Genomic DNA, 10,812 nt, shown 5'->3' on the forward strand with positions numbered 1-10,812 from the left:
GACAAGGTGCTGCCTCACGTGCCCAGGCCTCCCTCACAAAGAGACCCAGCGCCACGTCGACGGGCTGCAGAGCATCTTCAACACGGCGCCAGACTGCCTTTGTTGACCGCTGCGCGCTTCTCACACTCTCCACTATCTCCAGACGACTTTGCCTGACCTCCAGGGCCAGTTTGACGCGTTTGCGGCACGAAACGGGCGTTTTGGGCGTAAAGGCGACAATAGCAGATCGAATCTCAGCTCCCGGCGCCGAGCAGCTGCACCTGTTCCACCACGGATCGGGGTTTGGCGCTTTCCCTAATTCCCTGGTTTCGAAGCACGGGCCTTGCCGCTAGCGCCTCGTCTACCACGGCTTGCAAACACGAACCTCGACTGACACCCTGTGGTTGACGTTAACCTGGGACACAACAATTCGCCGGCCAATCGCGCGATCACTCTTGAGATTACACACAACGGTACATCAAAGGAACCCTTTTTCTTTTCTGCACCATCCGTTTGCTACGACCACTGCACGCGATCCGGGCCTGCGCTTACGACCGAGATTTCCAACCCGCTTTGACATACGACCTTTACCTGTGCCCATGCCGCAATCGCAAGTTCTTTGTACAGTAAGCAACCACCAACATGTCTGCTTCACGGTATCCGGAGAACGGCAGATATCCCCGCGACAGGTCGCCGCCCTACCGGGATCGAGATCGAAGACCATCCAACTTTAGTAGCGGTTACCCCCCAAGGGGTAACGAAACCTTTAGACCAAATGCAGAGCCTGGCGGCTTCTCAAGAGAAGTTCCGAAAGGTCCAAAATCTCTTTCCGATGCGCCACGTGGCCCGCCAGTGGGTCCACCATCAAGTGCATCTGCAGCGCCACGCGATGATAGAGGCCGAGGATTTGCTGGCCGAGGTGAAGCTACACCACTACGTACTGCGCCACCATTAAGCAGCGGTCCTGGGTTTCCACACAACTCCCAAAATTCCTGGAGGGCAGATCGTGACCGAGACCGCGACTTTGATCGACGCGAGCGACGGCCGACCCCACCAAGGCGCTCACCTATCCGGGACTCGAGAGATCCGCGCGATCAGAGGGACTTTGTACCGCGAGATTTGGATGTCAATCGCGCACGACGAAACTCACGAGACGGCCCCCCTTCAGCTGGTTCCACCTACTCTGACCCCCCACTCCCCGGCACAGCTTCATCGTATCGTGGCGGAGGCATTGGCCGCGGACGAGGCGGGTTTTCTGGGCGCGGTCGAAACTTCCACAACGATGACCGGGAAAGACACCACGACTCACGTGATCGCATTCCGGAACGGACATATCGGCCGCGGAGTCGGACACCCCCAAGGCGCCAGGAGCGAGACATTCGGGAAGATCGCGATTTCGACAGGAGAGAACGTGACGATCGAAGGTTCCCCAGAGAGTACGACTCCTACATCGGCCCAGCAGGTGCTGCGAAACCAGGACTACGGGCGTTGGACACACACCGAGGTCCGGGCCCTTCTGATCTGAGGCATCTACCTGGTACGCCTACGGGGCCAACCCCGCACTCATCTCACCACGCCTCTCCGTCCGACAGGCTAGGGCCTCAGGGAGATACTTACTCAAGACGATCTTCTGTTGCTATCGATCCTCTCTCTGCCAAGGATCCTCGGCGGGAGCCAGGGAAAGACGAGGCTCTCCTGGCCAGCCGCGCTGAAGCGTCCAGGGAGAGGTACGCTCCGCGTGCTTCATCGCCTCCTGCTTCCATTCCAGCCTTCGGTGGGTCCAATGTTTGGAGGGCGCCCATCTCTGACAACAAGCCAAGCGTTTCGACAGTAGCACCACCGAAGCCTGCTCAGCCTACTCCTGCTTCCACTACTAACACCTCTGTCGGTCCTGCCACACCCGCTGCTCCTGTTACTCCTGTGAAGGCGGCAGTAATCCCGACTGCACCAAAGGCAACCATTCCCCCAGGCCTCTCGACACTACCACCCACTGGGCCAAAAGCTGATCGGGCGCCGGATCGTCCACTGCTTGGAGAGGTGTCAAAGCAAGAAAGCAGAGTGTCCCATCCGGCTCCAACACGTATGGAACCACCTTCTATTCCTCCTACTGTTGTTCCATCTCAGGCCACTGATGTACCAGGCTCAGATAATGTGACTGCCAAGGTCCCGATCTCGCCCCAAATGGCTGCGCCTCCTAAACTTCCCACCATGGCACCATCAGCTCCACTAACCGCTCCTACTGCGCCATCAGGTGTTGCGAAGTCGCCTCCACAAGGTCCTGCTGCACGACCGCGTGCACCACCTACAGCTCCTCAAGCGGCACGAGTCAACGTATCTCCATCGTTCTCAAGGGCAACTCTACCACAGTACACTCCTCGAGATGCATCTCCCAGTGCGAATCCTTCAGGGTTTGGTCCGCGTAATGGTGGCGGAGTAGGCTCTACAATCAACACATCCCCGCAAAGCTTACCAGCGAATATACCTACGGGCCCCAAAGCTGACCGCACTCCGATGGCTCCTAGGCCACTTTCATCCTATCCGCAATCGGACAGGCCTGGCTTCCCTCCCGCTAGAGGCCCATTGAGCGGCGGCCCTAAGAGCATGCAATGGGTACGGCCTGGATTCAATTCGAGCCGACCGTCGGTGCCAACCAAGCGCGAATTCCCGGCTGAGGATCGTGAACGACCATTCGGTACTGCCCCTAAAGCCCCTCGACTCGAGCATAGCGTCTCTGCTACACAGATCCAGCGTAATTCGCAAGCAAAATCAGTATCGCCATCATTTTCACGCATTCAAACCGACATCGAAAAACCGAGAGAACGTGCGGTATCCGCAGAGCGTCCTGTAGTTCCCTCACCTAAACCTACTCCGATCGAGACTAGGCGACACTCTGATGTCGTCATGGCAGAAGCGTCACCTCGAATGGCCAAGCCACCCATGTCGGCTGCGTCGTCCGCCCCGGAAGCTCTGCAAGACTCTGACGATGATCTTGATCTTGACGAGGATGACTTCGCTGAGTCTGAGGCGAAATACAACCGAGAGCGAGCACGTCTAGAGGCCAAACGGGTCGATCTGAGTGCTCCGCATTTGCGCGCTACAACCCCCTTGCAGGAGATTGTTCTGCTGTCATGCCTCAATGTCGAGCATCTTCCTCAGACACAGCCAGATGTGGTGTCCGTCGAAGAGACAAGCACACCCTTTCCCCAGGAGCAGGAAGAGTCACATCTTTCACCTGTGCAAGCACGTCCTGTGGAACCAGCCACTACTCAACCCGCTCCAGAGAGTATCACGGCAGATCTACCGACACCTAAGGCGGAAGAGTCCGAGGATGTCGAGATGGAAGACAAAGAGGAGACTGAAGAGAGGTCGGCTGCGCCCGCAACGATGGCGCTTCGCCTACGACGTGAGACCTCTGCAGAGCAGGAAACTTTACCCGACCTCAGTTCGTTGCCCTATCTAGGCTCAGGCCCGCCAACGCCTCTATCGGACATTGGGCAAGACCGACCAAACCTATCTGACGATATCATGAACGCCATTCGAAGCAAACTACGCAAGAGCATCGAGCCTGAGCTTAACACTGATCAGATTCTCGAACGATACGCAGCTACGTATAGAGCGTGGCGTGTGTCCATCCGTCCCTTGGACGAAGAGCGCGATCAAGACGATCAGGATAGACAGCCGTCAGCCGAACCAACACTGAAGGCTGTCACTCCCGATGTACAAAATGCTGCAATGACAGGGATTCTGGATGGGTCGCTCGCTCCTACAGGCCGGAGGAGCCACGCGAGTCGATGGGCTACTGAGCTTGATCTGGAAGCTGTCATCAAAGAGTCTTTAAAGACTGCGGAAGAGGAAAAGCTAGGGAAGAAAGACAAAGAGCCACGCAAAGCCATGGCTGATCCGGAGAAGGAAGCCGATCTACCATTGGAACTTACCGAGGCAGAGGCTCAGCGTAGAAGATTCATCGACACTAACTTCCAACGCGAACCCGGTCAAGGAATCTTTGTGTTTCACTATGAGCCGCCAGAGGATGACTTCACCCCCGAGGAACACAGGGTCATGGTACATAACTACAAGGATCAATACGCAAAGAAGTGGGGTAAGCTGGCCGAAGTTCTTTACAAAGAAGTTGGAACCGAACGTACCTACAAGGATTGTATCAATCATTACTACGCTACCAAATGGGGCAGAGAATACAAGGGTAAACTCCGCAAAGCTCGGGCTCCCAGGAAGCGTGGTGGAGCCGTTGGTCGTGGTCGTGGAGCTATCGCCAACATGGACCGGCCCGAAGGACCAGGAGAGGACGGTTTGCCCTTACCAGTCACTGAGACTGGGCGACCTCGACGCCATGCGGCACCCAAATTTGGCCCAACCGAAACTGAGTTCGACCCGATCACAGGAATGCCCATACCAGGCCGAGCACGCAGGCAAACCGACGCCGACGACACGCAAGAAAAGGCCATGCGGCGTGGAAAACCGGCGAAGGACAAGGTTGGCCGGAAGGCGAAGAATACGCCACTCGCGGCCGTTCCTATAGGCTCACCTGTCAAGGTCGATCGTAAGGACAAGAACATGGGAGTCAAGATGGAGGACGACCTTGGCAAGCGGCCCATGAATGATATGCCCATACCCATGCCACTTATCCCTATGGAGGATCAGATGATGCTGGCCGGTGATTTGCAGCAGCTTTCTGGCCTGCCTGGCAGTCTTATGGATCGACCGAAGACACAGGCTGGTGCGAGACCTGGCCCGTCTAGCTACTGGTCCGTCTCCGAGTTACAAGACTTCGATAAGAATGTTGCACACTTTGGCACGGACTGGATCGCAATTGCAAACCATATGGGCACCAAGACGCACACTATGATCAAGAACCAGTATCTGCGTCTTGTCGAAAGTGGCAAACTAGACTTGGAGCAGACAGCAAAAGAGGCAGATGCTCGGAGGGAACGAGGTGATGATCTAGGTCCACCGCCAACACCGACTCCAGCACCTAAGAGACGATACGAGAGCACACAAGCGGGACCTATCCGCCCCATCGCACCTACGCCTGAACATGGGTCTCCGCCTCCGAACCCGCTTGTGCACCCCAAATTATCTCCTCCGCATTCAACTCCTTCTTCGAGATTCTCCACTATCGCCCAAGCACCTGTGCAGAGCAAGCCCATGGTGCCTCCGTCCGGATATTCTGCCCTACCAGAGACTAGCCTGGCGTCTGTACCCTCGATACCACCACAGCAGTCGCCGCCCGCTCCCCCTCAGCGTGCACCACCGCAGCATCATCACCAACACTCCATGTCGCAGCATAAGTCGCAGCCGCAAGGGCCACGAGCTGGATACTTTTCCGAAGACCTACCTCCACGTTTCGAGTCCCGGCCACCTTCACAACCTGCAGGCAACCAACAGGCACACCGGCCATTGCAACAACATGCGCCTCCACAGCCTCGCGTTCAAGAGCAACACCACTCGCCTCTCTATCGTGGACTTCACTTTCAGGAGCGAGACGTTGCGGGTAGACCTGAAGTTCAGCAGGAGCAGGAGGCTCAGCGCCGGTTTCATGAACACACACGTCGCATCTCACAGGAGATGTCACAGCATAGACCTTTTGCTCCCGGTGGTGCACCGCCGATCATGCCGCCAGTACGTTCGAACTCTGGGCTGAGATCACCAGAACATCGTCCGTTGCCGTTCTCGCACTCTCGACACTCATCGCAAGCGCAATCGCTCAGCCAAACGGTGGCCGATGTGTATTCTCCGAGTCATAGTACTAGCCACAGTGCGCAACAGCTGCCGCCACGGTCGACCATTCTTACACCGCCTGTCAAAGAAGAGCCTAGGAATCCTCCTCCAGTTAGCCTTCCCCCAGCTCAACCCCAAGCGATGCTTCACACTCAATTACAGCATCCTCAGCGCGGCCCACCACCTATGCAAAACACACCTCCACCTGCAGTAACAAAGCCGGCTGTCGAACCACGCAAGTCTAACTTGATGTCCTTGCTGAATGACACCGATCCTGAGGAGCCCAGACGCAAGAAGCCAAGCGAACAAGGTCCGCCATCGCATACCTCTACACCTCTGCAATCAGCACCAATCGCGCCTCCTCCTCCCACGACGCAAAGCTACTCGTCATCGTCAAGACGTCCGCTCTACGAAGATTCTATGGCTGCTCAATCTCCGTATACCCGTCCAGCCTCGTATGCTCAGCAGTCTTCACTTGCAAACGCAACGTCAAACAGGCCAATCGACTTGACTGAGGACAAGCCATCAGTAAGTAGGCCAAGTCTGCGCGATACTTGGCAAGCCCAGCAGCCGTTCCACCGAGGATTGTCTCAGACTCCACAAATCACGTCGCTTTCTTCAACACCGACCGGCCTGCCTCAGCCGCCCAACGTCAACGATAGGATGTTCAGCACTCATCGTTCTGTCTTCTCCCAGCATAACACTCCACGTCAAAATCCGACACCGCCACCTCTTGCCGGCTTCAACAACTCTCCAAATCCGCATTCGCGCACTTCGAGCGTGAGTGGGCCGCCTGGGTCGTTGCCTCGACATGGTGTTCCGAGCACCACTGCAGCACAGCATGCGCAAGCACTGAGTGCATCATCGCAGATTTTGCAGCCGAACCCATACGCCCAAGTTGATCCGCCGGGCAGTGGTGTCCCGCCACCTGGACCTATGGGAATGCGGCCAAGTCCGCACCTGTCGACAAGCCACATAGCACAGCAGCAGAGGGACTCATCCGGACGTAACGACCATTCGCAGGCCTCAAACGCAAACCTATCGTACTCGAACCCACAAACGCCCAACGAGCATCCAGCCCACCCTTTTCAAGGGTTGAGTAGACTGACGGAGCCTTATCGTCCTCGCGATCCTCGTGAGGCCCACGATTTTGATCCTCGTCACTCGGATCGCGACACCAGCCGTGAGTTGTCTCAAAGGGCCGACTATCTACGTGAACAGCTTTCCAACCCCACGCTACGTGCGCCAGGTCCTCCAATGCACGAAGATCTGCGATACCAACCCCAAGATCGGGGATACCTCTCGCAACGCTCACAGACTCCGCTTTCTAGGCCGGAGCACGGTCAGCCTCCACCTTTGCAGCATCCTCCGCACTCGTCTCTCGGGGTAGCAAACCACTCTCTTTATGGTCAGCGCCCTCCCGAGGAACCACAACATCACTTCATGCGCAATCCTCGTGATCGCAGCATGACGGAACGTATCCGCGAGGAGCAAGCCCAAGCTCAAGCTCAACACCAGGCAGCGATGAATCGAGAAGAGCATATGCGAAGAGAAGCTGAACAAAACTCAAGAGAACGTGAGATGCGCGAACGCGATGCACGAGATGCGCACTACAGGGACAGCATCATGCGAGGAAGACAAGATATGAGGGGTCCACCGCCACCACAACCCAGTTCAGGGCCAGGATCAATCCACGACCCTCGACCACCCACAGGACCTATGGACTGGACGAGCGGAGTACGGCATCCGCAGGACCGTGGTCCATGGCAACGCTAGGGGGTCAGCTCGATTGACGTTTCGGATATTACATGCTCTACGCATATGATTTCTTTTGTGTCCCAGTAGATAGCTTCAGCGTTCCCGGCGTCATGTTTCTTGACGCTTTACTTGTTCATGTTTAAGAGAAAGGATGACAGTCATGCCGCGCGGTAGTCTTGCCTTTGGCGTTGGGTGGTGCTTGTCCTGCCTGTTTAGTTTTTGTTATACCAGAGCGAGTGGTTTGGAAGAGCAGAAAGAGATGGCTTTTGGACCTTTCTTGTAGAAACTTGTAGTGTATTATACGTAGCTGTCGAGCTAATTGCGAAATGTTCTGAATGAACTTGACTTTCTATTGGGTGCTGCTGCTGGTGAAGTGAGATATGCCGTGCTCAAGGCTGAGTAGGACGCTTTACACCAAAGCCGAGGTCAGGACATGTGAACAACAGTGGGATGATACGAGGCGTACACTCTTCTGGACACGTAGCTATGCTAGCCAATCGTGCACATTCCACAACGTGCATTGCAATCTGTAGCGCAGATGGGTAGACGTTTTTTCGATCGCCCTCCGTGGGAACACACTAATAGAGATTGAACGCTACTGTGCTGACGACATACGCCACTTCGCCCTTGGCCTATCTTCTCAATGTTGGTAAAAGTAGGCAACAAGCCAAGAATAGGCGAACCAGTGCACTGCAATTCCTAGCGCAGAAGACAAGCTGTTGAGTCTCCATAATGACGGGCATCTCGTGCGATTAGTCGTTACTCACGCCTGCATCAGCCTCAACGCCGATAAGCCTCTGCCACGAACCCATCCCACTCCCCCTTAAGATCGTCCTCCAAGCTCCCACCAGAGACCCTCATACCCTCAAACTCCAACGACCCAACACTAGGTACCTCATACAAACACCCTTCCATCGACCCATCACCAGAGAACGTCATGTAACCCGTACACTTGCGACCAAACGTCAGTTGTCCAGTCTCCAGATCGCGAAGACGCCAGCCAAGCGAACAGGGTTGACCTAAACTATCGGAGTCGCCGGGGCCGGGGTTCATCTGGATGATACCGTCCCAAGCGCCCCAGCGGAAAGTCGCCCACCAAATACCGCGGGAGGGGTCGCGGGCGAGTGTGAGGTCGAAGTTGTAGTCGTTGAAGATGGAGCTGGCGGTTGCGCAGGAGATGGAGTAGGTACCGCTGAGGAGGAGGGGTGGCGAGGGTTGGTAGTAGTTCGGGTAGGGGTCGGTCTTGATGTGGGGTGATGGGTACATTCGGTCGGGGCTGGGCTGGTACTGCTCTTGCTTGATGCGGGACCGTGAGGGTGTCGATGGCGCCGCAGAGACGCGGCTCTCTTTCTTGATATTGGGAACAGATCGCCTGGCGGTGGGCTCCTTCTTGATGGGTGCTTTCTTTGGCGCTGGCTCTTTCTTGACTCTCGCAACTTTTTGTGGTGTCGCTACCGGGCTAGAGACGGTACTACCAGCGCACTTGCGTTTGGCTGGCGCTGGGTTCCTTGGGATGTTGTTGCTCGCCTGCTGCGCGTCCATACACTGGCTGAGCGACGCACCTCCCAAGGCCAGATTGACTACGAGATAGGATTAGCAGCGTCAAATATCAGGGGTCTTTAAGCCTACCAGTGACGTTGACACCGCCATTTACACCATGAGAGCTTCCAAGACCTAGCTTGCTAGTAGCGCTCGACTTAGGCGCCTGCTTGCTCACTGCACCACCATTCTTCTTCAATTTCCGGTTCTCCGCCTCCCATTCAGCCTTCAGTTCGCTCTCGACCTTCAAAACCCATGCTGGTACCTCAAGTTTGAACTGGTTCATAGCATTCAGGAGTCGCACTTTCGCCGCATTCTTGTCCTTGGTGACCGGTAGTCCATAGTGAATGAGTTGGGCGGAGTAGAAATGCCACACCTGGTCTTTCGCTGGTGTCGCGACTTCAGGCTTCCGGCCCTTGCTATAGAGATTGGGGGCTTCCGGGCGGAGGAGAGCCGCAAGTTCGGCGACACTCGCGCGTCCGTGGTGGTTTCCGTTGCCAGGGTCTGCGTAGAGGACGGATGAGTAGATGAAGTCGCCGAGGCGGGCGGGAGGGGCGAATGTCGCCATGTATCTTAGAGTGATGGGTATCGAGACAGGCTACGATTTGTTCAGCAGATAGTACGTGGAAGATGTCCACGAAGGGGTGTTGCAGAGTGGTAGAGCGGATTGCGTGGGTCGCCGGTAGGCTACCAACGAAGCTTGAGTCCGTGCTTGGTCAGAGGAACATCTACGGTTCACTCTTCTACACCCAAATTTTCCTCGGCGCTTTCAAACCCCGAGGACTGTGTGTCTTCTTCTAGCTTCACCCTGATCTGTTCCCCGGCTTTCGCCTTTTCTCTCTTTTTCTTTGTTTCCGGACTTCCGTATTCTTTATCGAGATCGGATACGAGATTGAATATATTGCGCAGAAAGTTGGTGTAGAACTGGGTGTCAAAGGCTTGATGTCGTCGACACAGAATCTTCTCCCAATCGTTCTGGTACTTGTGAAATGCGCAACTATCCTTTACATCGTCATACAAACGCTCACGTAGATGTGGATCTTTTGGTTGGGAGGCTATAATCCACATCACTTCGGCAAGCCAATCATGAGAGAAGCATTTTCTGATGTCTGCTGCAGTCGTGGTGTTCAACGGATAACCGACGAAGACGAAGGCCATCCACTTTAGCAAGAAGATTCGGAACGGTGAATTCGAGAGCAGAGATTTTTCTAAGGCGTCTCTGTCGATCTTCTGACACAGAATACCCGTGGGTCTTTCAAGGTCAACCATCAAGGTCATAATGTCCTGCCTCAACAGCGGCACGTCATAAACTTCTGCAAAGACATACAAGCGGAGGAATACGTCGCCGTAGAAAGCTGAAATTGCTGTTTCCTGGCGGTAATCTGTGATGCTATTAGCATGTAAAGGGCAGCAGCAAGTAGCGCAGTAATGTACTTCTTGGAACCAGCCAGTCAGGGTTGCTGTTAGGCTTACTATACCTCGCATTCTCCGTAGAGTCGATTGGGGTAGAGTTCTCATGCCGTGTGGCTTGCGCGTATAGCCAATCCTGATACAGGCGGAATATGTCTGCCCTGGTATCAGGCAAACTTATTGACCACACCTCTGTTTCGAGGAGGGGACCCCCAAATGCTTTGCGAAAATATCCTGAGTAGAAACATGCGATATCTTTGTGAACTGTGACGACAATGTCATCAAGGTCAAGGCGAACAGTGACGTGCGCTTGGCTTATCGTGCTATCGGTACGGATCAGTTTGGTTGACCAATCGAGAGGTCAATAGTTATGATTCGGGTTAGAGCTTG

General features: G+C 55.2%; 2 protein-coding genes across 2 annotated transcripts; one reads left to right on the forward strand and one right to left on the reverse strand.

Moving 5' to 3' along the window:
* Positions 1-2,490: 2,490 nt before the first annotated feature.
* On the forward strand, positions 2,491-6,725 carry J4E86_011388 (uncharacterized protein; the record flags this gene model as incomplete). Its single annotated transcript, XM_051451879.1, has 4 exons — positions 2,491-5,616; positions 5,764-5,826; positions 5,878-6,243; positions 6,630-6,725. 4 exons carry the CDS (start codon positions 2,491-2,493, stop codon positions 6,723-6,725), a joined length of 3,651 nt encoding a protein of 1,216 aa, XP_051297010.1.
* A 1,528-nt stretch (positions 6,726-8,253) lies between these two features.
* Positions 8,254-9,580, reverse strand: J4E86_011389 (uncharacterized protein; the record flags this gene model as incomplete). Its single annotated transcript, XM_051451880.1, has 2 exons — positions 8,254-9,053; positions 9,103-9,580. 2 exons carry the CDS (start codon positions 9,578-9,580, stop codon positions 8,254-8,256), a joined length of 1,278 nt encoding a protein of 425 aa, XP_051297011.1.
* Positions 9,581-10,812: the final 1,232 nt, after the last annotated feature.

This window comes from Alternaria arbusti (genome assembly GCF_024043155.1).
Source record: "Alternaria arbusti strain BMP 1465 chromosome Unknown scaffold_33, whole genome shotgun sequence".
Classification (NCBI taxonomy): Eukaryota; Fungi; Ascomycota; class Dothideomycetes; order Pleosporales; family Pleosporaceae; genus Alternaria; species Alternaria arbusti.